Here is a 26941-nt window from a genome sequence, read left to right as displayed (position 1 = left end):
GTTCAAGCTCCTGTGTCCAACCTGGCCTTGAACACTGCCAGGGATGGGGCAGCCACAGCTTCTCTGGGCACCCTGGGCCAGCGCCTCAGCACCCTCACAGGGAAGAGCTTCTGCCTAAGAGAGCATCTCAATCTCCCCTCGGGCAGGTTAAAGCCATTTCCCCTGTCCTGTCACTATATGCCCTTATCCAAAGCCCCTTTCCAGGTTTCCTCTCACCCCTTTAGATATTGGAAGACTGTTAGGAGTTATTAATGACTGACTTTTACAGATCTGTGTTTGTAACAGCGGCACAGTGTCTGCGCCTGTCCACACCCGTGCACTGAGGAGCAGCGAGGGGCGGCATCCCCCATCCCGCCCGCCCCATTACCGCTTCCCCCCGTGTTCCCCGTTCTCTCCCCGCTGCCCCATCAGCACCTTGCGGCAGCGCCGGGCCGCGCTGCGGGGCGGGGCGGGAGCAGGTGATCCCCGCCGGGGCGGGCAGAGCCGCCGCCTTCCCCTCCTCCTGCTGCCCGCCCTCTCCTCCGCTCGGCGCGGCGGGGCCGGCTCCGAAGTTGAGCGCTGCGGGAAGTTTGGTGCCATGGCGGAGCGGCGCGGGGCGCCCGGGCCCCGGCAGCGCGGGAGAGCGGCCGCGCTGAGCCGAGCCGAGCCGCGCTGAGCCGAGCCGCGCCGAGCCGCGCCGCGGGGACCGCCGGCATGGCCCGCTGGATCCCCACCAAGCGGGAGAAGTACGGGGTCGGTGAGTGCCAGCCCGGGCCGCTCGGCCCCCCCCTGCAAGCCCCGTCTGTCCCTTCCGCGCTCGTCGAGCCCCGCGGCTCGGCTCCGGCGTCCCTCCGCGAGTCCTTCCCCCGTCTCCAGCCGTTCCTTTGCTGCTGCACGCCCGTGACTCGCTTCGCTCCGCGCACTTTCTCCGTTCTCCCTTCGGCTGGTGCTCTCTTCCAGTTTCAGCAGTGGGTGGTCACTGTGAGCCCGCAGGGATGGAGGCCGGGGTGCGTGTCCCCTTCGCACGCTGGGAGCGCGGGGTTGCTGGAATCATGCGTGTTCAGGAGTGGCCTTTCGAGTTTTGTCTCTCCAGCATGTTTCACAGTGGAGAGGGCTCTAACATAGCAGCAAAAAAATGACTGTTTTCTCGTAAAGATGTGGCTGGAAAAAGTGCTGACAGGATACGAAGGTTGTAATGAGTGAATTCAGGACTGTGGGTGAGACCTTTGCAGAGGGTGGAAATCTTGACATAGGGTGAGGCATGGTGGAAGCTTGATTGACACCTTGTGCCTTCTGCCCTGTCTCCCTCATGTGTCAAAGGAGACTGTTGGGTGCTGGCTCGTTTTTTTCTCTAGGAGGAACATAACCAGTGGTGCTGGTGGTGGTAAGTTCTCCTTTTCTTGAGAGTTTGACAGATTTGAAACCCGCCCAATTTTGAGGTTGCTTTGTGAGGCTGGGCAGAGAACAACAGACCGGAAACCACTACTGACACAAGCAACTTATGATTGTTTTAATGAAGGGTGATCTTCTGTGCGCCTTGTGCCACAGTGGGCTTCCTGATGTGAGAAAAATGTTGATGTTCATGCAGGCAAAGTGTTAACTGCCCAGCTCCCCTGAGGTGGTTCATTCCAGCTCAGTCCATGAGTTTAAAGGCAAAGAGCCTCGTCCTGCGCTGTATTTCAGAGTGCATTTGAAATGGGTTCGCCACGTGATTTCACGGTGGGTTTGCAGAAAGGCAGCCTGCTTCTTGCAGGACTGTGGCTTGAGCTCCCCAGCTATTACACACAGCCCAACCTTATCTGCTTTCTGCTCTGGTAACTGGGAGGGTGTGGAGTATTGTACGCCCTGAACTTTGTTTCTTCTGTGCAGGTAACAGCCCAGGCTATTTGTGTAGGGGAGCCCCTTTGTATGACTTGGTGAGGTTACTCTGAGCATCAGGAATTAAAAAGGTTTTGGTGTTAGAATCAAGCTCTGTAATGCTGGTGTGATTGGCTGGATTATGATGGGGTTTTGACACACATCTTTGAGCAAGGCTCTTCTACCTGAAGAATGGCCTTGGGCAGTGGGATGAATCAGAGGCACTCCTCTGGCTTCCTTTTTATTAGCTTCCGGGGTGGTATTTTGTGCTGGCTTGAGCCAACTGCTGCTGCTGACAGCTCCTCTCCCCAAAAGGGCTCTGGCTTGTGAGTAAGCAGGGTGGGGGATAAACTGCCTCTGCCCACACGTCCCCTTATACCTGTGTGTTCAGGCAGCTTCAGGTACTTCTTGCCCATGTATGCAGACACATGAACCAAACTGACACAGAGTCTGTAATGCTTCAGCTCGTGCATTTAATTTGCAACCCGAACTGATAGGATTAACGCACAGGCAGACAACAGCAGTATTTATGCAGAGACTGGCTTTATCAGGCAGCGTTTGATACATGGCGTTAATGGAATAGTAATATTGCCTGTGTCAGCACCAGCGCGGCAGCAGGACCAGGGCAGGGATTGTGCCCCTGCGCAGGGCACTGGTGAGGCCGCACCTCGAGTCCTGTGTTCAGTTCTGGGCCCCTCACTACAAGAGAGACATTGAGGTGGTGGAGCAGGGCCAGAGAAGGGAACAGAGCTGGTGCAGGGCCTGGAGCACAAGTGATGGGGAAGGGCTGAGGGACCTGGGGGGTTCAGTCTGGAGAAGAGAAGGCTCAGGGAGGACCTCATTGCTCCCTACAACCGCCTGACAGGAGGATGGAGCCAGGAGGGGCTGGGCTCTGCTCCCAAGGAACAAGGGATGGGACGAGAGGAAACGGCCTCAAGCTGCACCAGGGCAGGTTTAGATGGAGCTGAGGAACAATTCCTTCCCCAGAGGGTGCTCAGGCATTGGAACAGGCTGCCCAGGGCAGGACTGGAGTCACTGTTCCTTGGAAGTGCTTAGAAATAGTGTAGCCGAGGCCCGTAGTGAGATGGTGGCCTTGGCAGTGCTTGGACTTGATGATCTTTAAGGCCTTTTCCAGCCCAGTTGATGCTATGATTGTCACCTTGAGGCTTGCAGACTTGTCAGGTTCCTATATGCAGTTGCATCCTGTGTGGTGGTCAAGCTTGTGCTCGGGTACCAGTCCTCACTGATTCTGCACTGACTTCAAAGCAGTTGGTGAGGATTGAGAGGGAAGTGTGAGCTGCTGGGGCCAGTAATCTGCCTGCTGCCCAAGGTACCTACTGGTGCCAGTTAGCAGGGTGGTTGTAATGAGGGTAATGCCACTGGTCTGTACAATACAGGCCATGGGATGGTAACAACTCCCATTCACTGGTAGCATGGGTAAATTGCTAGTTGTGAAGTGTGAAGATACAAGTTCTTTTCAGACAGGCTGTGTCAGTGATCTGTGCTTTGGAAACGTGGAACTACTTGCATTTATTTTAAACATAACCCTGTAAATCATACCAAAGCAGTAAGAAATTCCGAGAAGTGTGATTCCAGTGTGATTCAAAGTCACTTGTCTGCTCCTTGCGTTTCAGTTCAGAATGGTTTGTGTCCTGGATTATATTCTACATGTTTTGTTGATTGTGGGTTCAGATTGATTTGCTGCCTTCTAGTTTGTCCTCTATTGGTTAAGCCTTTGCTATGGATAGTACAGATGGCATATGGACTGTGTTTGAAATGGCAGACAGCAGAGAGTGCAAGATTGGGAGCTGCAGCACTTTTAGGGAAGCATACGTGAGAGACAAACGGTTTACACTTTCTCACTTGCAGTGGGTTTGCAGCCCACTAACAGATGGGATTTTGGAAGCTTCAGCCTTGTAGAGGGACAAAAACACTGCCGATCATCTGATGGGCAGCATCTTGCCTGTTTAGGTGGTGGGATTTTCTGGGTCTCACAAAGCTTCCTTGCAATGTGCTTCACCTCTTATTTGGGAAGGAAAGATACTGTCGGGAAAGCCTGAGAAGCTTTGGGGCAGCTTCTTTCCCAGCCTCTTCACATCCTGTTCCAGGGGTTCCCATGTTGCCCTTCAAGTGTCTGCATGGGTGACTGTTAGAAAAGGAATGGCCTGATTTGATCTGATTGCAGAAGTGTGGCTGCTTGCTATGGCTGCAGTACCTTAGCCATGCGACCAAAGAAACTGTTTGTTATGGTGGCAAAAAGCCTTTGAGTCTCAGTCCATTATCTTTTGTTGTATTGGGTTTTTTTCCCTTTTTGAATTGGTTTTTTTCTAAACTGGCAGGTAATTACCCCTAATGGTCATTTTCAAGCCATTACCTCTTTCCCTGCTGCAGGGACCGGAGCATGGGACTGTTCTTGTCGCGAAGAAGTATTTACTTTGTCAGAATACCATGTGGTGCTTGAGTTACAATCAGCTGCATCATGTCTTAGGAATGGCAGTAATTTTTCAAATGTAAACCAGTGCCTGCCAGCTACACTTGTGATTTATGGGAGCAGAAATGCAAAGGAGCAGAGAGGAAGAGAGAGTGCTGCAGAATATGATTTTCTTCCTAATGGTTTGATTTGTGATAACTTCTGATATGCTGAAGCCATCAGCTCTTGGCTTCATGTTCAAACCTCGTATATCTTCTGCAAAGCTGGCTCAATACAATCTGATCAAAGGACTTTCACAGGCCTGACAGTAGCACATCATGTCAGACTTGAGCACAACTCTGTTTCAACTTGCTGCTTGCCTTGTGCCTCCCATTCCTGCAGGATGCTTCTAACTCAAGTCCACTGTTGTGCGTCGGGACCCTGACAAGGGCTCTAGAAGGACGCAAGAGCCCATTCCTACTGCAGAAGTGTGTGTCTTCCTTGCTGTTGATAGAAACACTCTATACTCAGTTTTCCTTCCGTTTGCTTTATTGTGATTTGCGTCCAAATTGTCTTGTTGATGGCAATCCCAACATCGCTTCCAGCAGGGAAAAGTGAAAACTTGGCATTGCTGACAGCAGAAGGTTTGACTCTTCAAAGTCGTGGGCAATGCTTTCTTTCTGATTTGGTTCCCCAGTTTTTACTGCTGTGTCTTGGTTTATTTGATGTCCAGGTTGGCCGTGCTGCTTCTCACTTCCACAGCCCGTCCTAGTTTTTGTTAATCCACATTATCCTGAGCCTATTTCCTCTTACTTTTTGTGATTACTACTCTACTCCTTAAGTAGTTCCCTGTGAAACTAATCCTGTGGACTTCAAAGGCATTGCTGACATGAGAGGATGTGTCACCATTCCTTTTCTTATTCTTACTTTGACAAACAGCATTTCTAGAAGTGTCTGCTGACTTCTGGAGGTGTTGCTGCAATTAAAGTGGATCCCATTCTGGAAAGTGCTGAATCTGGGCAAAAAGTTCCTTGAGATACAGTGGAGATAATAACAGCTTCCTGCTCTCGAGAAGCTTGGTACTTTGATCCTCTAATAATAGAAGAGTTTATCACTTCAGCTCTAAAGTTCTGATGCTGTTTCAGAATGTCATGGGCAAATAGTGGCCAATTAGTGCTGAGAGAGTGCTTTTTCCTTTTCCTTTTTTAATGCAAGTGTAAGTAGCTTTAATATTAGAGACCTGATTCTTGCAGGTCTCCATTCTCACTGGGGGTATCAAGCTGCAGAGAGATGGAGCTTAATGGAAAGGCTTGAAGTAGCTGTAGAAAGTGAAGGGAAAGCTGCAGTGCCAAATTCTTTCTCTCTCTGCATCTCATGCAGTTTAATGAAAACTGATGTGCTTACTGCAGATGGGAAGTAGCTGGTTCTTCATCCTTCTGGACAACAAAGGGATCAATATTCTTCTTTGGCTTTTTTCCTTCCAGAGCAAGACCTTTAGTTCCCAGCCAAGATTTCCTGCTCCTCATTTCAGCACTGTTCTCCTGTTTGCTGTTTGCATGTTACCTGAGATAGGTGGCAAGATAAAACCGCTTTGGAATGAGAGGTATCTGGAGCTGTGCATCTCTGTGCAGTGCCAGCTCTCTGAGTGGGGCTTGTGTCATTTTGCAAACATGAATCAATGAAACCACGGGCATCCATTATGAGAGAGGAGTCTGTTAGGAAGCCCATGTTGAATGGGAAGGACTGGAGGTACAGAGGCCAACTGCAATCCCTGTGGTTATGCACATCAGAAATCCTGTCTGTCTCTGCCCTTCCAGCATGAGTTAGCTCCAGTGCTAGTTTCCACAGAGGTGCTATCCAGTGGAGGTGAAGAGTTTCTTGGCAGCATGTCCCAAGTTTCTTAAACTGCAGTGGGCTAAGCCATGCTATGAATTCTTCTCATTCAGATTGCAGGGGAGCTTGTCTGTCTCTTTCTGAGCACGTGGATGGGAAGGGGAAGGTGTTGAAGGCCTGAGAACAGTTGGACAAAGATTTATGGCTGGAATTCTGGTGGGTCACATTTGTTTGCAGCTGATGAAGTGGGATCCCTTAGCTTTATATTCTGTGTGGGTCCATCAGCTTGAGTTTAGAGTTGATATGTGTAGGTGTGATGCTAGCCAGGGACAAGGGGTTTTAACTCAAGTGAACTGTATGGTGAAGAGCAGCCTGTAGGCAGAGTTGGGCTCCGTGCTCCAGTGCTGTACTCATTAGACCTCCTCTTCACCCTGACTCCCCCTGGAACGAATGCAAACAGCAGAACTCATTAGATAGTAGCTCTCTTGGTTCTGTACAGTAGTATTTCCAGGTTTTCTTTCTACTCCCTTTGATGTTTTGCCCAGTAAGAACTAGGACAGTAATTTAAAGCCAGTGGCAAATTTACTTAATTCTTTTGAAAGTGCCACACGCTTTCAAGTTGGGAATTAGCTGAGATGTCCAATTTATCAAGTGATGGGGTTTTGCTTTTACAAATCCGCTTGAAGATTTCATTGCAAAAGTTCTTGTACTTCGTGTATCTGAACACCAGTTGCACGTTTGCAGGCTTGGAGGGGAAAAGAAAGGTTATTACGGATAGACTTGGTAAAATTCATTTGCAGCCTCTATACTGTACATGAGCATTTGTTCCTTCACAGACCACAGAAACGGAAATGTTCCACGTCAGGGGTTACTCCTGTGGAAACTGGATTTCAAACCTCTGGTGTGTATATGAATTTGTTAAAGCCAGAATGTAAGTACCACAGTGCTCAGAAGAACAAAGGGATGGACCCCTTCTTTTGTAGAGGACAACCCAAAGACTGGTTGTGTGCCTCTTTTCTTCTGCATCTCTTTCTCTAAAATGCACAGCACAGAGAAGATGGATTATACTTAAGTTTATTGAATTCCCATGCTACCAATAGGCCTGAACACAAACCAGATTCTGATTCAGTTGAAGCCAGTGCAGTCCTGTTGATTTCTCTGCTCAAATGGTAGTTGAAATGGGGTTAAAATGATTGCTCTAAAAGACAAGACTATGATTTAATGTATTTTGGGGAGAAAACTAATCATTCAGGCTAGATGTTACTGCTCAGATTTCAAAGAAGCAGGATAAAGCTCCAGGGCTTGGAAGAAATGCACCTTACAATAATATCAAGCACCCTTTAACCTAATAAGATCTATAAGGCTCCTGTCATTGTGGTATCTAGTTCCTGTAGCCTCGCCAGGAGATGAAAAGGAGCAGTCTAGTCTTGTATCCTGCATGCTGAGAAGGTCACTGTGTTACAGGGAAAGCAGTTGAACGCACATCTTAGTAAAGGAATGAAGTGATTAAGCACACTAGATAGATGTTTTGTGAAATTAGAGCTGGTGGAAGATCAGCTTTGATAGCACCAGAGCTGAGGTTTCTCTGTAGCAATAGCAACATTGGGAGCTGTGGCTGCACCTTCAGCCTTGAGCACCACTAACCCAGAATGGCAGTTCAGCATCACTGCCTGCTTCTGTGTCAACTGGAGGATGTGGCTCAGTGAAACTGCAACGTCTTCCAGCAGCTGCGTTGAGAACCCTTAAGTCAAGGACCACCTTCCAGACTGGACAAGCAGTGTGTTGTCATCTTCTTGCACTTGGAAGCTGCTTTTGGCACGCGAGTTCCAAGCTGGGTTCTCCTGCGTCTGTTCATTCCACCGCAACACTGACAATGCTATTGCGTTTTTGGTTAGCTTGAATCAGCCACAGCTGAAACAGGCCCTAGCCTTAGAAACTGTTTCACACTGTGGTTAACACCTCATTGTTTTATCTTCCCTTCTTATGTTTGAGCACTGTGAGGTGTTCTCGCTGACTGCAGGAAGTAGATGGAGGCTGCTAATGCAGTGGGAGCCAAAGCCAAGGGCATTTCTCTAAACCACAGCCGAAGTGATGTTGCAGAAAACCCTAGATGGTTGTTGTGTAAGGAGGTATCAAGAGAGCCTGATAAAAGGTCACAGAAGTGTGAATCTCCAAGTAGAGAGGCTGGGCTGTTTTCTTTTTCCATCTGTGCATCTGCAAAAGGGGACATTTCATGATGTTCCAGGGAGACTGGAATTGCAGGCCTGGGGGGTTTTCATTGATGTTTTCTTCTATCGAGCACCAGATTGGGTATATTCAGGAGCAGGTTGGCTCTTATACTGCTAGTACTGATTTATTTCTCCATTGGCTCACGCCACTCCCTTTTACTCCAGACATAAGCTGAGACGGATAACGTAGATTAATTCTTTATCTGAGCTCAAAATCCCTAAGGGCCCGTTAGGGAGAAAATGATAAAAGGAAGTAGAGAGCCTGAAGAAGATGCCACAGCCAACGATTTGTGTGTGGGTTACCCATATGTACAGTAAATGCATAGTAACTGTTGTGTACTGTGGCTCTGTGTGCGTTATTCTGGTACGCATTTGCAGTAAGATGGTCTGTGTGTATAAAAACAGCAGAGCTTTAACTCCATGTTGAGATGGGTAGGAAGGAAAATTGAGCTTTGGGAGATGGGGGCTGCTGTGTAACTTTTGAGGGCAGGGTGGGTTATTGCAAATCCTGGAAGCTCTGAGTTGATTCAGGGTGAAGGCAGAGTGGGTTCTGCCCAGGGTGTCTGTGTAAGTGTATTTGGAGAGACTTGTTTTCGGGTGTACATCTCTGTCCTTATTGCAGTAGAGATGCACTTTGAGAACAGGATCTCCCTTATTTTCCTACAGCTACTATGGTATAAACACTGCAATAAATATTTAAGGGGAAGAAGACTAATGGGAATTCTGCAGACATGAAAAGATGGAGATTATTTCTTTTTCCTTTATAATCAGTGTGGCTCTTGCTTCAGCAGTTCTGAATCATCTCAGTTTGCCTGATCTGAATCTATGAAGCTCTAATTAAAATACATGGACTAATTTGTCACTGGGTCTGCCACTTGCTCCAGAGCATTGTTATGGAACTGACTGCAGTTGGCATCTGTAGAGATTAAAGACATAGGAGACCATTAGATCATCTAGTTGGAGCACCTGGGTGATGCTTGTGAAGCCATCCCTATTCCCAGGGGCTGAGTTTATTCAGTTGGGGGTTTTGAAAGCAATTCAGGCTTTAAGAGATGAAACCATTGATCCTAGAATCTGATCCAATGTGTGATGGAGAGGTGCGAGTATCCACAAGTTGATGATGGCATGACTGAAAGAGAAAATCTTCCTCAGTCCCAGGTTTGGAAATCAGTCTGTGCATGACACACTCTGCAAAACATTAGATTATTTGCCCATCCCATCCCCAGGGTAATATTCTCTTATTCAGAGGAAATCAGGAAAACCCTACCAGGTTTTTGATGCGCTGTGCATCAGAGGGAAGGCAGACACCCTTCCTTGTGCTGGGCACATAAGCAGGTAGCACCCTGTTTGAGTTTGGTTATTAGAATAGTCTTAGGTGGGAACTGCAAGTGTAGGAAGCAAGTCAGGGACAGTGGATGTTCTTGCTTCTCTCCTGGTTCTCAAAGGAAAGGAATGAATATAGAAACTTGGTAGTTACTGAACCCAAATTAAACAGGCGATGCCATATCCTCCTGCATAGGCAGGTGGTATGATTCCTCCATTGGTTTAATGCCCTTTTTAAAGATTACAGAACTGTGGAATGATTTGGGTGGGAAGGAACCCTAAAGCTCATCCAGTTCTAACCCCCTGCCACAGGCAGGGACACCTTCCACTAGAGCAGCTTGTTCCAAGTCCCGTCCTTGGACACTTCCAGGGATGGGATAACCAAGTTTAAGGATAAGTGAAAGTCTTTCCAGGTGTATTCCTGTGTGTAAGGCCAGCCTGAAGTTTGAAGTACAGAAGATGTTACAGGTCCACCTCCAGCTCATCATGTGTTTGAGGTCTCATGATGGCTGTTAATGAGAGCATTTCCATCCGTGTAATCCTGCTGTTCTGCATTATTTGCATTCAGAATGCTAAGCAGTCACTTGGAACTTTGTGTGGAACTCGGCATCAACACTTTCAGGAGTGATTTTTCTCATAACCAGTTAATGTGCATGTTTCCAGTGGTGAACTGTGGCTTACTTTTTCGGTTTTGAAGTCATCTGACATCTGAATCTTCATTATGTTATTCTCAATTCTTCAGACACAAATTCCTGGGAAGCTACAAGAACATTTTTGCTCCAACATCAAAAAGCCTTTGTTCCTATTAAGAATTAATTCCTTGGGCAGTTCCTTGTCTTTTAAATAAAGCCACTGTTTTTTTGGTTACATCTTGGCAGCAGAGAGCATACCAGGCTTCTCCAAATGGGGCGCCCAGCAGAAATGCCATGGCTTAATGCAGGGGTCTGCAGCAGAAAAGCACATACTTCTGTTTCTGTACAATAGTTCTTGACTCTTCAGTTGAAAGATGTAATGGGACGAAGTCTGGTTACTGCAAGAGCTCTGAATGTGATTCTTTGTTCAGAGGAAGCAAGGCACAGCCCTCTCCTATCAGATAGCGGTGAGGGCAGGCTGCAGAGAAGTGGGACATGGTATTTGGAAGCGGCTATCGTGTCTGTGATGGGTGGAGGGGTGGTTATTTTGAGCCAAGTTAGAGATAATGGATCGTGCAGCAGCTCTGCTTTTCAGGCCAATAATCCACATTTGAAATGCATTTGAACAAGTTATTGAGAGGAGCATTCCGTTTTGTTCTGCTCGGAATTACACACAAAATAGTACGTGACAGTTTCTGCCTCATTCACTTCGGTTTCAGATGGTTTAGCTTCACTTCGCTTTTAGAACAGTCCTGAAAATGGGTTAGTCTTGGGGTTAAAATGGGTCTAGGAGTTAATGCTTGATTTTCACCTTTGAGTGTGCTGCAGATGAGCAGGATGATGTTCAGTTTTTCTGCCCTCAGCTTCTCTGCATCCAGAAGAGACCGGTCACTGGCTTTCTGCCCTGCATTGGTGGTACTGTGTGACAGGCACTGTACGAGTGCAGGCGATCACTCATCCGGGGTGTGTACTGGCTCTTTAAGGCCAGATGTATATGTGGTATTGGAGCCCACTGCACCACCACCTTCCTTCCATGTGGATGTTGTGGGTAGGCACTGAAGAAAAGAGCCTGACTTTCATGGGATCTGGTTTCACTGAAAACGAGAGCAGGCTCCATGAGCTGCTTGACAGACCTCTTGGAGATGAAGGCTCCTCCCAGGGCTCTTGGATAAAGTGAAGCACTGTGGGTTTGCAAAGTGTGTTTCAGTTTTGGGTTTTCTTTGTAACAGTCTTGCTGCTTCTCATTTTCTCCCCTGTGCATGACATTGGGGCTTCTTACTGCTTTAAGTGTCACTCTCTGGTGTTCCACAGAGTGTGCTGTGATTAATCTGCTGTCTTCATGCAACTGGAGGGAGTGACATATCTAAACCTGCTCTTCCCACCATAATACTGCTGTGTGCCAGCCCACATCACGCTCTGTGCCTTCTCAGAAACATCCAGCTCACTGTTAGTCATTGCTCAGAGCCCTGGCTACCCTGGAAAGCCCAGGTTTCCTGCCTCTGCTTTCCTTTTGTGTAGCCCTTGGTTCTGGGATGACTACTGTGTGATGCTTCAGAGGAGAGCAGTGTACCCCGCATGCAGCGTGCATGCCGTGTTGTGCAATGCCTTTAAAGTTCCTTCTCCATCTGCTCTGAGGAATCACCTTCTGCCCCGAAGCATGAAAATTGCTTTTCCTTATCTTCACCTCCATTACTCTGGCTGCTGTCATAAGTCATAAAGTTATCTGTTGCCCTTTCCAAACCAGCCCCAATGTTGACTCCTCTGACCTTCCCTCCTAATGAATTCCATGGGCTGGATGCACTGTAGAAAACCCCATTTCTTAGACTTCCCACTCATCAAACTGGAGACTGTAAATGAAATAATTCCTTATATTGCCTCTAGTTACGCTCAAAAGAATGTGAGCGCTCAAACAAACCCACTGTCTCCTTCTCATGGATCATGTTCCCCACCTTTGCCTCTGTATTTGTATTGAATTTGCTAGACTTGAGTGCTGCTTTTCATTCAGGATGATAAAAAGAAGGAATCACTGTTCTAAAGTGAATTTCAAAGGACAAAATCTCAACTGAAGTTTAGCTTGAAGCAGAAAGACTTAACTTTAGATACTCCTGCAAATTTGGGCACAAAAGGCTCTTCTTTTTTTTCCCCTTTTCCATTCTTGCTGCTGTCAGGATTTATATGAAGGATTTTGATGTTTTCATGCCACGACCATGCTTGTTTTGTGCAGCTTCTTTTTCCTTTCAAGTCTGCGAGAGGTCAGATTAAATACACACAAGGAAGAAGAGGCGAAGCAGTTCAAATAACTGCAGATGGACTCTTTGGGACAGGAGTGACATCAGGCAGCAGGAAGCATCAGTGAAGCTCCCAGGGAAAATATGCCAGCAATTTGTCTTTTATAACCTTGTGCATAACCATTGGGTAGGAGATTTTATATACAGTGACCCTCTGCTCTTGCTTAATTCAGCCCAGCAAAGCAAGACACTACCAGTCTTGCCTTGTTTTGGATGTGCAGAAGTGCGTTCCTTTAGCTTCCAAGTGCTACACATGGGATCTGAAACCTTTCTGGTAGAGAAGGGAAAGAGAAGGGAACTGCAGTGTTCAGTTCTCTGTTCTGTGGCTGTTGTGATCTTCGGGGAAGGGAACTGCACTGCTCAGTTCTCCCTCTTCTTGGGGCTGTTGTGCGCTTGGGGTTTGAATTGGCTGTGTGTTCTCAAAAGAAAGGCTTGTCTGATGGCCGCCCACCTTTCCGTGGGACACTGGGTGCTGCTCAGACTGCTTTTGTCTGGGGCTGAAGCAGCAACTTACGGAAAAATACAGCCTGGTATTTATATAATGTCTGTTTGTCCCACAGAAACCCAAGGCATCTAGGAACTGGGTGGAGGAATCCCTCTCCATAGAAGCACACGTGCATTTGTGACCAGGAGCCGTTTCTCATGCAAAATGAGGACAGGAATCCCGAGCAGTGTTTTAGGACAGAAATCAAGGCAGTCCAGCTGTAACCACAGGAGCAGACAGAGTGTATCAGCCAAGTTAGAAATTGGCAAAGATGCTCTCCTTTAAATCTTGGAAGCCTGCAGACAGTGCTGGGGGATTACTGATGTCTATAGTGTGTGTGATGCCTGGACTTCACCTGGGGGGAATGGCACCTCTGGGTAGTGCAGCATCCCGGTAGCCAGCAGTGACTCCAAAGGAAGCCTGGATTGTTTTATTCATCCACACTGCTTCCTGCTGCACCTTGGGGAGGTTTGGAGATGTCCCATCCAAGTCATGGATTGCGACATCACTCAGCGCTGGGGATTTGGCAGGTTTGCTGCAGCAGAAGGCATGGCCACAGGGCTTCACTTCCCTTTGGGGTGGGCGCTGCACTTCCCTGCTGACTCCTGCAAACCCTGGCAGGGTTATGTTCTGTATCTGGCAGAGCAGTTGCTCTTTAACTGAATTAAATACCATATTAACCAGTTCTGACCATTCCTGATCGTGGCGTCTGTCAAAACAAGGTCGTCTTAGTGGGTTACTCTGATCTGCTCCTGTGTATGTTCATGTTTGTCTTCGGTCATAAACATTATCCCAATTTTTCTGTAAGGATGTTGATGGGATTTTTACTTCTGGGCCTATTCTGGGGCCTTTAAGATGTTTAAACTGAATATCCAGATTACCAAGTTCTTCATTTCTTAAACTCATCCAGGTTTTTATGTCTTGGCTTACAACAGTGTTGCAGGGAGAGAGAGGAAACTGGATGTCAAAGCCTTAGGAGCAAAAGTCCAGCAACGTTCCTGTGACCCACTGGAAAACAGCATCATGGATTCAACCCATCCTCTGAGTGTATCTCTGCAGGCACTGGGGTTATGGCAGGCATGACTTAGAGCCACTGAGAACAAACACGGCCCCTGCAGCGTAAGAAAAGAAGTATGTGTTTGTGATCAGGGTCTATTTCAGATCCTGCAGGGAATTCACGTCTCCTGCCTGCTTCCCTGGGATTATTTATAGTTAGAAGCTGGTGTATGTGAGGGAATTTCCGGTGTGGTGAGCCACAGTCATTTGTTTGTGCTGGATCCGTTCCAGGAGGCAATATACCTCCTCCTGATGGAAATGATAGGCACTGGATGGGAATTTCCTGACAGAAGAGCTCCATTTATTGCATTTATTTACTGAATTTACGGAGTTCTTCGAGCACAACCCCTCTGAATCTGCAGGATTTTCCCAGAGCCCCCTGCAAACCTTTGCAGCATTGATTTGCCTTCTTCAAACTCAACACTTGGGCTTCTTTCAGTAATAGGTTTCCTTGGGGAACAGATTGGGATGTGTAAATATGGCACTTGTGTGTGTGAGGGGGTTGTGTTGCTGCATTCAAGATGTGAACTGTGCTTAAACCAGTGTTAGAAGGAAAGAAATCAGGTAATCTCATTTAGTGGAGGAGTGGTCTGTTCTGATTCCATTCATTGAACCATAGCAAAGCATTGTCCCGGCTGCTTTCTCTCTTTTTTACCTGCACTGGTTTGAAAGCAAACTCAGATTAAACTTTCTCACCTGAGAAGCCTGCAGCAGCTCTGAGAAAGGCTTTTCTGCTTTGCCCAGTGAATCTGTGCACCTCAAGAAAGTTCCAGAGAAAAGGCAGTTTAGAAGCCTGGACTTCTGGACTTAATCCTATTCCCACTGGGAAGCCGATAAGCATTTGGATTAGCTTCGTCTTGGTAGGGATTAAATTTGCAGAGAATCTCAAGTTTTCATGCTAAGATTGGTTCTTGTCTGGGAAGAGCCCTTAGCAGTGAATAGTCTGTTGAGGATAGAATAGTGCCAGTTTTCCTTAGGACACCCAATTGATGTTGTTTTGCCAATGCTTGTGAGTGCTGCATTGCAGTTAATGCTGCGAAATGCTGATCAAAAATCACAGTTACCTCATTGATCCCTATCCCCTGTGTGAGGCAGCAGTGACCTTTGCTGGGCAGGTTGTCAGTGAAGTGACAGGAGGCAGCTTCTTCGTAGAGTGTCACAGACCTGTGTTCTTAAAGGTAAAAGACAAACTTTGTTGGCTTTTAGATGATGTTTATTATCCTTGCAGGAGATGATGATAGGAACTGGAAATAGATCTGCTACATGCTTTTCTGGTGTATTACATACACAGGACAGCGAGGGGACTTCATAGTGCTCTGTCAAAATCATATTCTGCCTTTGACGCATGCCATGATACCAGATTTCAGTATCTGGTCACTTCACAGCTTTCATGCCTGTGGTTCTCATTTCTCTCTCCCCCTCTTCCTCTTTAGCCATCTACAATTACGATGCTGTACAAGATGTGGAGCTCTCCTTGCAAGTTGGTGATACAGTTCACATTCTGGAGATGTATGAAGGTAGGTCGCAGCTCACTTCCAGGTACTTTGCAGTGGTTTTTGAAAGTACATATAACAAATTCAGATACTTTTTTAAAAGAATACAAATCTCAGAACTAGATTTTCAACTTCCAATATGTCCAAAAGCCCAAAGCTTGCTGGATGCACTTTATTGTTAAAGCTGTATTAAAAAGGCAATCAACCACAGAAGCAGCAATCAGATCTACACTGCTCCTGGCAGAGGTTTGTCGAGGTAAGATGTCACTGGCATCCCAAGGCAGCACGGCAAGAGAAACACTTACTTCTGGCTGTTCATTCCTGTTTTCATCCCATACCTGCTTACACTGACTCCTCCTTGTGCCAGGCCTCCTTCTAGAGTCATGGGATGAACTGATCCAGCTAGAAAATAGTAATAATTAAAAAGAAAAGTAGCTTTTAACCTCAGTTATTGCTTTGATCTGAGACAGCGGAGGCAGCGGATGAAAGAAGAGGAGAGGCCAGGTCTAATTGTTCCGAAAGGAATGTTGGTTTAAGCCATAATATCACGAGCTGGCATTGTGTGTTTTAAAATGCCTCCAGTTACAGAGCTCCCATGCCTTTCCTAGGCTGTTTCTCCCAGTACTTTACTGCGAAGTTCTTCATAATACATACCTTAATGTAAAACATCTTGCAGAAAGGAAAACAGAACCCCTGTTCTAAACAAGATGCAAATCACACTTGTGCTTCAGATCTGCTGCTGCTGAATGAAGATTGCAGTGTTAGGAATGGAACACAGCCATTGAGGTATTGTACAGAATGTACTAGAAGGCTCTCCAAAATTTAAACACTCTTTCCAACGTATAAACTCAATTGTTTTCACAAGCAGCATCAGGTTGAAAAGGACTCAATGTACAAAACCTCTTCAGTAGCTCTGCTGGGAGCAGCAAGCTGCTTGTTTAGCATTTTGTTCGTAGCCAACTGTTCCTTTTCCTTTTCTCTTTGACCTTGACACTGGAAGCAGCCAAGTCCTACATGTCAAAGCATATTGTGGTGTTGAAGTGTGTTTTTACACTGATTTGTGTGATAGCGGTGAGTGCGTTTGGTGGAGAGAGAGGGAGAAAGGGAATAAACTCTGTATATAATAGCACTAACTTAGGAATTGGATTTGTGAAAAGACGCAAGGAAGAGGGGGAAGATTGGGGATAAAAATTGCCCTCATGAAGAGGCTGCATCTTGTACTTCCCATAATGTTGAGCGAATTTTTTGTCCTTTTTTAGAGCAACATCATTGTTCAGTCTTACTGCTTGGTTTGTAATTGGCTGTTTAATGGAGAGACAGTCAAGAATAGAAAGTGAATACCCAAATGGCATCCCTTCTACCTGAAATATCCCAGTTTAGAACTTCAGCTGGAGAAGAGTGATTGTAAACTGTTTGGGAAAGTGAATGTGTTTTGACTGTTTTCATATGCTGAGCCGTCGTGTGGCATCCTCATTTGTGACTGAGGCACCTAGGAGTTACTGCACTACAACTGAATACTTCTAGAAAGAGCAGCCAAAAATCCAGGCCAGAGACATGTGAATCTGAAGTAAGAGATGCAGATTGCCTCTGAGATCACAGCTCTGCTGTGGCTCTGGTCTTGTTTCCCATAAATTCATCTTTAGAACTCCAAGTTCTGATACTCTGTCTGCCTGGGAGGAAATTCTTAGGTCTCATTGTATCTATTTCTCTTTCTTTTGGGACATGAGCTTTCAGCTTTGTTTCCGGATATCTGTGGGTTGGTTTTGAGGATTAGTGTTCCCACAGCAGCTTTTTTTGCTTGCTTCTCTTGCTGATGATGTGAACTTCCCAATACAGCTCCAGGCTGATAGAAGTGGGGTTTTGTTCACTAATCACTGCTCTTATCTGGGTACACAAGTCCCAGTTTAGAAAAAGATTCCATTTAACCAGGGCGTTGGCTTTGCAAGAAGAAAGGCTCTGGGGTGCCTTGTGAAGTCCTTTTCTTGGTGTGTACGTTATCCCTGCAGCTCCCGGCCGAGGGCATTCCTTAGGCTATCGGAACATTCCTTAGGGAATTAAGGAGGAGTTTTCCAGGATTGTCCAGATGCTGTCATGCAGTGGTAATAGCCACTTGGAAAATCTTACTCCCTGCTATTCCCTACTTCAGGATGCACAGGAGCATCTTCTGTGAGTTACCAGAAGGTTCTCCATGCTGTTGAACCCCTGTTTGCTTCCAGCTCTGCAGTCATCTAGAACATGCCTCCTTTTTCCTCCTGGTTGAAGCCAGCAGGTATTCATTCCTCAGTTCAGGGAAGGCTCTCTCTGTAGCAGCCAGCCCTCACTTGAAAGCTCTTTGTATTCTGCATCTGAGGTTTTGGCTGGCTCCGCTCTGTCTGTAAGAATTGAAGTGCAGGGTTTGTTCCTTGACAGCAAGGCAGCAAGGCTGAAGCTTGTGCTAGGTTTTGTTGGTAACAATAACTGTTATCTGACTCTCAACTAGCTGAATAGCTTTGAGACATAACACTGATACAGCTAAGCCACTGGGAGAGGTGTGTGAGGAGCAAAGAGGAATTAAAGTGCAAGCCAGAAGGTGCGGATGCACTTAGGTGCAGGCCACAAACTTGTAATGGTACGTAGCTTTGCAGACTCTTAGGCAGATTGCCTGCAGTCAGGTGCTGCTGTTGTACTGCCTGATGGCCTCACAATGAGAAAAAACACTTTTAAATTGCAAATTCCCTGCTCATTTATGCTAGTGCATGCTGTCGGGAGTTTGAGGCCTGTTGCAGAGGCTGGAAGTCCTTGGAAAGCTGGCCAAATTTGAGGTAAGTCTCTGCCATGTAACTTAATGGTAAAGCTTTCTTTTCCATGCCTAAGCAGATGCTTTGCCTAATGTTTTGTAAGTGCCAGTTTTAACTACATAGTTAGGCATTGTGAGTGCACCAAAGGATAAGGGAGTGATACCATGGTAGATTGCTGGACTGCTGCTTGCCTGTGTCAAGGATTCATCAGAGGGTGATCATCCCTATAGGCAGAAGTCATATACCTCCCCCAGTAGCTTCAGCTTGGACAAAGTTAAAGTGAAGCTCATCAGAGCTGAAACCATAGAGTGAACAGTTTGAAGTAAAGGTTTTGGATATCTCTGGTACAAGCTATAATGTGCTGATGCCCACTGCAGCTTGGATCCATACAGGGACAACCTCAGAGCTTCAAGCGTGCTTTGAAGCCCCCTGGTGTATTTATTAGACATGAAGATCCAGAGGATACCAGTTTTCTTAGGCTTGCCTTCCCTTTAAAACAAATACACTGTCTGTGAAGGGTGGTTTTCTTGGTTTAGGGGTCTTTTTCGTGCTACACTCTTGTAAACTGCAAAGCAAGGGGTTTTTTCCCCCTCCTTTCTCCTTTCTCTCCCCTCATCTGCTTGCAGAAGGCCATGAGGCCTTTGTGCAAAATTACTTTAGCCACTTGATAATAAGATAAGCAGAGCATGCTTATCCAGCAGGATTGCCAAATATTGTTAAGACTGGGCTTATGCTGCAGAATCCAAGAGAAGAAGGAAACTTGCTGCACCCAAGGCTGCTTCGGTGCAGGATTTACTCGCTGGGAATCTGTCCTTGAGCCATGAGCTGGGGAGGAAACATCTCTGTTTCAGGGAATCTTCTCTAATCTGCAGTATATATTGTTACTTCATGCAAGCTGTGGGAAATAGCCAAGTCGTGGGTAGAAGGAACGTGTGCCACATGCTGTGCTTCCTGTCACTTTCTTCTCCCAATGACAATAAGTTTGCATTCAATTTGATCCCAGTTTCAATCTTTCACATTTCCTCTGACCACTGTAGGCAACTGAAGCAATCCCTTGTTTTTTCAGTGCAGTGCTGTGTGTTGTGGTTCTGAGAGGCTGCACCACAGTGGAAGAGGAACAGAGGCCTTGTGGTTAAGCATGTGATGTGGGATTGCATCATTGCGGATAACTTTTCAGCACCTAAACTGTTGTCTTCTGAATCATTACATGCAAAGGTGGAATTGAGGACAAGTGTTCCACTTAAACCCCAAAGCCCAAACTTGATGACATTTCTTTGCAAGACACAGTCTGCTCTTGCTGCGTTCTTCATCGGGCTTCCCTTTGAGTGCTGTAGTAGCCAAAACTTGCCCTGTCATCTCCAACTGAAAAGCCTTGCTCCGTTTAGCACCTCTCTGCTGAGGGAAACACTCCACAGAAACCCTGGAATAATCTGTTATTCCCATGAAGCTTTAGGCAGATTTGGGTTTCTTTTTGAAGGAGAAATCGAGGAATCAATTGGCCAGCAGCAAAAGCTGTTGTTCCTTTGGAAATGCTGAAGAAGAGGATTGAACACTGGAGCAGGATTCGGAAAGAATTGCCTGGGATCCTTGTTGAAAGACTTTTGTGTAATAATATACAACGTGCTTGTATGCAATGATTGCAAAATATGGCAGAGGAACGCGGTTAATGCCAAGAGGTCATGTTAAGTATGAGGAAGCTGGGAGGCTGTGTCAGATGGAATGAGAATCACTGGGAAAATATTCCTGTTAAATTGCATGAGCTTTGTATTACACCCTAAATAACCAGTGCTTGGCCATTCAATTAATTACAACTTAGACAAAAATAGAGCCTAAATCTTCTCATCCCTAATCCAGTACCTTATCCATTGGTCCATGATCAATGGCTAATCTCATCTTCATCCTGTGGAAAGAATGGAATTTCTTCTCTGCTTCCAAGTTACCACTGGAATATTTGGGGTTGTGTGGTCGAGCCGATTCACTTTCTTGTTGCTGAGGAAAGGGGTCAAAACTGTGCTTAAAACCCCTTCCAAGAAACCAAACCAAAACCAAACAACAGCCCTTATAACCCCCCCCAAAAAACCTCAGAGCAAATCAAAACCACTCAAGTCCCACCTTAAGCTGTGATTGATGGTCAAGGGGTCTCAGATCCAGGATTCTTCATGGAACCTTCTTTGCTAAATATATATGGGGGGAAAGAAACCAAGCAAACAACTACCCACCCTCCCCTCCCCTTTGCCTGATTATTCCTTTAAATCCCTTTGCCTCTTGGTGCTGCTCCCTCGGCCAGCTGGCTGAGTGTAATCGTCTTGGATTGGTGATGTCTCTCATGATAGCTCTGAACATCAGTCATGTGTTACAGACCTTAATCTATACCCTTCACGTTTGCTAAGAGTCAGTGTTTTCAGTACCAATTCAAGTAGAACCTTAGGAGAAGAGGCATAAACCAGTGCTCTAGGAGCAGAGTTAACTGAGAGCTGGGGTTGCAGCATCCTGCCATTTGGAATGATGTTTTTAACGGCTGAGAGTCAGTGAGAAAGTGCAAGCTTGCATCCTGTCCCCGGGTGGTACAAGGGACATTATGTCTGCGCAGCAGCATTGAAAACGGAGCAGATTATTCTGCCAGAGTGTTAATTTGTTATTTTCAGTACAGTGACTTCTGGAGAGCTCAAGGTGACGGAAACTGTTGCTTATGGCAAAGAACAGGCACCCAGCGGAAAGAGTGCTTGAGCATGCACGGCTCATACACAGCACAGGCAAATGACACGGTGATGGGGGAGAGAAAAACCCCGTTGTCCTTCAGTTTGGACGCGGTGGAAGAAGAGTGGGAATGCCCTGCCCACAGCTCTGCTCCTCTGCTCTCTGCACATTTAGCAAAGCTCACTTGAGGACAGCAGAAGTCCAGCAAGTTTCATGCACTTGCATTTCAGTGACCTTGAAATCAAAATACTGCTCAGACCGTGGGTGCTGAAGAGAGGGGAGCCTACATCTCAAAGTGATGCTTCCGAGTTGTGGAGACCACTGTTATTACTTTGTACCTTATACTTTACTAGATCCTGTCCAGATAATGTTGAGAAACAATATCTGTACCAGGGCAAGCAGCTCTTTGCCTTATCTAATAAAACATTCTCTTTCAGCCTTCCTTTGAAGGAAGGTTTTAGACTGAGTCACAGGAGAAAATAAAGAACCTGTACAAAGTGGAGCTCAAGCACAATCCAGAAGATGATCTGGGTGAAAATGCACTTCATGAGAAAGAATTGGACTTGGGATACTTGAATGTATTTCTCTTTCTATATGACCTTGAGCCAGTGGTTCTGTGTGCATGTCTGTGTGTCTCTGCCTCATCTGTCAAATGATCAGACCAGTAGTTCTGTGTTGTGTGAGCTTTATGGAGCAAGGATTGCCCCTTTCAAAACATGTAGCATGGAGTGCCCTGTCAGTACAACCCCAATGGGTAGCTGGAGTAGGTGTGAGGGTGTCAGTCCGTGGCAGGAAGAGGCACCTTCTGCCCTGCTCTGAGGACCCAAATAGAGCAGAGGTGGCTTCGCAACAGTAGATCTCAAATAAGCAGGCTCAATAGATAGAAGCATGGTGAGAATGGCAGTGGCTCTAGAGAGGCAACACTAAGTATGAATGTTTGTGTTTCCCTTTGACAGGCTGGTACCGAGGATACACGCTCCGGAATAAATCCAAGAAGGTATGAGCTCATTTTTCAGGGGCTGATTTTGATGTCACACCTTGCCAGACCCCATCCAGTGCTGGAAGCTGCTGTGCTTCTGCTGTATTTCTCGTCTTAGTATTGGGCAGGACTCCTGATCTCCATGTCCTTTTTCTAAGTGATAGAAAGAAATGTCCTTGAGCTAAACGTTTCAGAACCATTCACTGGGTACTCCTCCACTGTAAGCATGCGTAAGGGAGTTTAAAGTAGCAAAATTGACTGTTGCATATCTGCATACACTAGCTTACTGCTTTAATATTATGGTCTTGAACCTGTACACATCCAGCATTAGTTCTATGTAATGCTAAGATTAGAGTTTTGATTTGACTTGGAAAATATTCCCCAAAATCATGCATGCATGGATCTCAGCCAAACTGCTTAAGGTTTGCAAAACCAGTCTGAAAACTGCCTGGAAGTCTGGTTTCCTATAGGGATCCTGGCACCTCTCATGCGGTATCATCCATCACAGCCTCCATTTTTCAGGTGTACAGGGAGTGAAAAGAAAACAGAAAAGGATTCCAGCACTCCTAGAAGGTTTCCTTTAAATAAAGGAGACTTGGAGCAGGTGAATGTCTCCCGATGGTGGTGTGTGTTAGGTTTTTCTAGAGACCCACAGGGCAGCTTGACAAATGACTCCAACAATATTCTGTAGCAAGGGCAGATGAGTACAACTGATAGCTTGCAAGAGTTCATAGGATTTCAGTCAGGAAGATGAGGGTTGTTACAGTGCAACAGAGACTTTACTCCTCTGAGATGCTTATACCAGATACAGTGCTCAAGCTTGCAGCCTGGTGCTCTTTAGTGTCTTTTCTTCTGTGATACCAGGGCTGCTCGACCTCACACATTTAAACAGTAAGCATCAGTCACAATTCCTGTTCTGATCATGCTCTTACCCCTTTTCCCTGCTTCCTGCTGAATCCATTTTTGTCCTGTTATATCCTAGGGTGCAATTGGTTTACTTGATTTCTGTGTTTATTTTTAGGGCATTTTCCCAGAAACATACATCCATTTAAAAGAGGCCATTGTGAAGGACCGGGGGTAAGTTGGCACTTCCTGAGATGTACTTTTGGTAGCATTTAGAAACCAACAAACAAGCAAACAACTTTAGTGGTGATTGTAATGCATGCTACTGCTCTGTGTGTGCAGCAGCGCACAGGACCTGTGCGAGTGTCACTTCTTTTTGTCAGAGCATTGTACATACCAAGCCAGTTGTATTTATAGGTGGAGGAGAATACTATATGCAAGCATGAGAGAGCTCTGCTAGACAAGTTAGTAGGGAGGCAGGTCAATCAAGCTACATTTAGCTCCTCTAGGGACTCCTGCAAGTCATAACTTGGCTCCTGCTCGCAGCCAAGTAGCCAACAGGAGTGTGGATTCCTTCCTGTCTTGGAAAACACTTAAGGAAATGACTCCTCATTTGGTTCTTAGAGCTGATTCTGTGATCATTATAGTGGAAGGAAAACAGCAGTTGCAGAGGAAGAGACTTTAGAAAGTACTCTTATTAACTAAACATGTTTGCATTAAAAATGGATAATGAATGTGCCTGTATGTGTTGGAGAACCAATTGAACAGTTTAGCATCGTGTGAACTGTGTGAATATTCACCTCAAACTCCATTTACATGGTTATCAAAAACAGGTCTCTTACTACTAAGTTTTAATCTCGAGTGTAACACCTTTGTTTCTGTCTTCTTTTTTATCCAGACAACATGAAACTGTGATTCCAAGTGAATTGCCCCTTGGCCAAGAACTCACTTCTACCCTGAGAGAGTGGGCAGTTATCTGGCACAAGTTATATGTGGTAAGTTTTCTTTAGTGGTTGCTGTTTTATTACATGACCCCAGATGAGATGAGGCTGGGCTTTTTGCAGGGTGCTTGAAGACTTTGGAATAGAACATTATGCAGAACTGTAAAACTATCAGTATTGTCAAATTGGTTTTAAGAGGCTAAAAATGTTCTATTTTAATCCATGTACTCGCATAAATGTGATGACACAGCAGTGAGGAAGCATTGATTGCCACAAGTCGTACTCATCATCATGTCAGGTGGTTGGGGCTCTGTGTGTGTCACAGCTCACTAGTAAAAGGTTCCTGCTTTGTTGTGTGTCTGTCCTGTTGAGGGCAAGTTGTGTGATGTTCTTTTAGCAGAACCTTTAACAAGTATGAACTCTGCTTTTCTAGGTGTATTGTAGGTACTTAACAGAATGGTTGATCTTCACCCCAGAGTGCCTACAGCTCAAATAGGCAAGATGGCCAAAGGATGGGAAGAGGAGTAGGGCCATGTGTGGAGGGCAAAGTCACAATAACATATTTAGTTCTCAATAGGGCAGCAGAGACGCCTCTTGTCTCCTAAATCTGTTCAGTAGCCTGGCCAGATGATAGTCACCTCGTAGAAGTCAGAAGCCAGGGAAACACATCGAATGGGTGGTTTTACTGAGGTAGGTGCATTCTTGGTCAAAGAAACACAACTGGAGTTCACAATGAATTGCCTTCTTTTGAAGGTGATTATTAAGGCATATTAAGGAGAGTCAAACTTGATTTTTCTTGGGTTAGTAGTGAGTAGCCTGTGTTGTGTGTGCTCTGAGATGAGGGGATGGGTTTAAATTATCTCTAACCATTCAGTTTACCCAGAGCAAGCTTTCCTCTTGAAAACTTCACCAGGCCACAAGTACATCTTGTGTGCCACGAAACCACAAGAATTTATTCCCCCCTCTTAATGTAATGAGAAGCTGTATGTGAGGGTATTACTGTGTGAAAAGAGAGGTTTGTTCCTGGCTTCTCTTTTTTCCTCAGTAACTTCAGCATCCTAGCCTCAGAATCTATTTTTCTTAAGAGCAAAAATCTTTCATGTTCCTGTGCTTAACCAATAGAAGTCTTAAAATAGCCTTGGAAAATGTTGTGGTTAGAAATGGATTTGAGTTTATTTTCTTTTCCCCTGCAGTGTGTATATAACGAAAAGAGGAATAAGAAAGGCTAAAGGAAGAAGGAGGTATTTGAGGAGAAGAAGGAAACACAGTTGATTTTTTTCTCTTTGGCAGCATTTTACTTCTTCATTTCACAGCCCACTTCTAACACCAGTGGGTATTGTCTCCACTGCAAGATAGGTATAAAAATGGGTGAGAGTTTTGAACTTTGTGTAGTTTGTAGGAGCCAGGTAATGTAAACAGCTGGGGAGATAATTCAGCTTTAGCCAGCTGTCACAGTGAGGCCTGCTCTGTGTTTCCCTGGAAGCTAACACCGGTTGCCTTCTCTTTATCATTATTTTTATGCACGTTAAGAACGTTTTCTTTCTTTGTTTGCTAAATATGTCTCTAACATCTTCCCCATAGGAAGTAAAACACTCATCTTGCCCCTGTCAGCCCCGTGGCCCAAATCCAAAGGAAGATGGCTACTTATAACTCCCTTTAGATTTGTGTTCTCCGGGCAAATTAGGAGTAGTTGATGCCATTCATGTTCTTTGCAGAGAGCAGAGTGGGGAAATAATTGAACTGAGCCTCTCTTTCTGGCTGTGTGGGAGCAGTTGGGGTTCATGGTTAAACATTAACAGCTTTGCTACAGAGAAGTGACAGTAGTCAGCTGCTGCCTGAAGCATTGGCCAATTCCTGCTGGCTGTTGGGTGAGATGTGAGAGTCAAGAACCTCTTGACGGTCATTTTGGAGCTGCATAACTATAAACATTTAAGTCCTTTGATTTGTGGCACCTCCCTCTGAACATGAGCTGCACTTGGCACTCAGTGCAGGTCAGAATCATCCCAGTAGCTGGCTCTCTGTGTGCTGGTAGAGGCTGGGTTCTCTTTTGAGTGGTATAAATGATTTAGGTGACACTTCTAAAGGCTTAGTTGCTTAAGTGCATATAAATATGTAGGTTACCACATAGCCATCCACATTTTAATTATGGCATCAGCCTTGGAGCCTGAAACTATGGGAAAGAGGTGATAGGTGTGACTGATTTCATTAGGGTGGAACCAGCAAACAGCATGAGAAGTGTTTCCATGAATTAAAGATGATAGCAGTTGAAATGGCAGGAGGAAACTCTTCACGAAGCAGGTTTTGGTGTCCTGTTCAGTCAGTGCTTTCTAATTACAGATGCTGCATTTATAGCACAAGATGGAAATGCAGTGACTGCTGACTGCAGCAGACAGGAGCGAGTACCTGGGTAGACTGGGGAGGTGGTGCCTGGGAATCCAGTCATGTGAACTTCTTGTTGCATTCATGGACAGTCTCTGGCATGGTAGATACTGAGCAGCTGCTGCTGGGGTAGTGCTTAAAAGCACGGGATGGATCAAGACTGATTTCATTCAGTTCTGTACAAATGTGTAAGGTGATATTCAGCCTTATGCACTGATAGACGCCAGCCAGAGCGATTATTGGGTTTCTGCAGAGCTATTCTGATTCCCATGAAACCCTTGTCTGCAGATCACACACGGGCACAGTGATCCATGTGAGTTCCCAGCAGGTAGAGTATGAACCTTGACATACAATGTGCGTACTGGCAGGGAAGCAGTGTGTCCCAGATACTGCTGCATTTACTGCTACTCCTTTTCTTAATGTAATAGATTTTGGGGGTGTGATGGGACAGGGTAAGAAAGCAGGCAGGCATGGAAATGGAGGAGGAGCAGACATGAGAAGAATCCAGTGTGGGCTTCAGTGTGGGTCATCTGTGGTTAATATTTATGTGTTGGTATCACCTTTAGACTTGTAAAAGCAAATCAAGTTTCTGCCTCAGAGTCTTAAAATCTAAATGGGCAAAAAACCCTGGAAATAGTCATGAGAACTGATTTGCTGAATGTCACACGTTCTGAGAGTGGCAGAGGTGGGGAGAAAGAGCCTTTGTATATGATGTTGGCATTCCTGTCTGTTAGAACACAGT

The 26941-nt window shown here is 45.8% G+C and overlaps 1 protein-coding gene across 1 annotated transcript in view; it reads left to right on the top strand.

Annotated features, from left to right (window-relative positions):
* Positions 1–693: 693 nt before the first annotated feature.
* The window catches only part of DOCK5 (dedicator of cytokinesis 5), a gene marked incomplete at both ends in the record, with an annotated part of 68875 nt that continues 42627 nt past the window's right edge, over positions 694–26941 (top strand). The window contains 5 exons of the mRNA XM_080634607.1: positions 694–736; positions 15524–15607; positions 22014–22054; positions 23058–23113; positions 23778–23874. Coding sequence (XP_080490733.1) covers positions 694–736; positions 15524–15607; positions 22014–22054; positions 23058–23113; positions 23778–23874 — 321 coding nt within the window. The remainder of the gene's footprint in view (positions 737–15523; positions 15608–22013; positions 22055–23057; positions 23114–23777; positions 23875–26941) is intronic.

This window comes from Psittacula echo, assembly GCF_963264785.1.
Source record: "Psittacula echo genome assembly, chromosome: 25".
NCBI classification, from domain to species: Eukaryota; Metazoa; Chordata; class Aves; order Psittaciformes; family Psittacidae; genus Psittacula; species Psittacula echo.
This window is presented reverse-complemented; position numbering and strand designations above follow the sequence as displayed.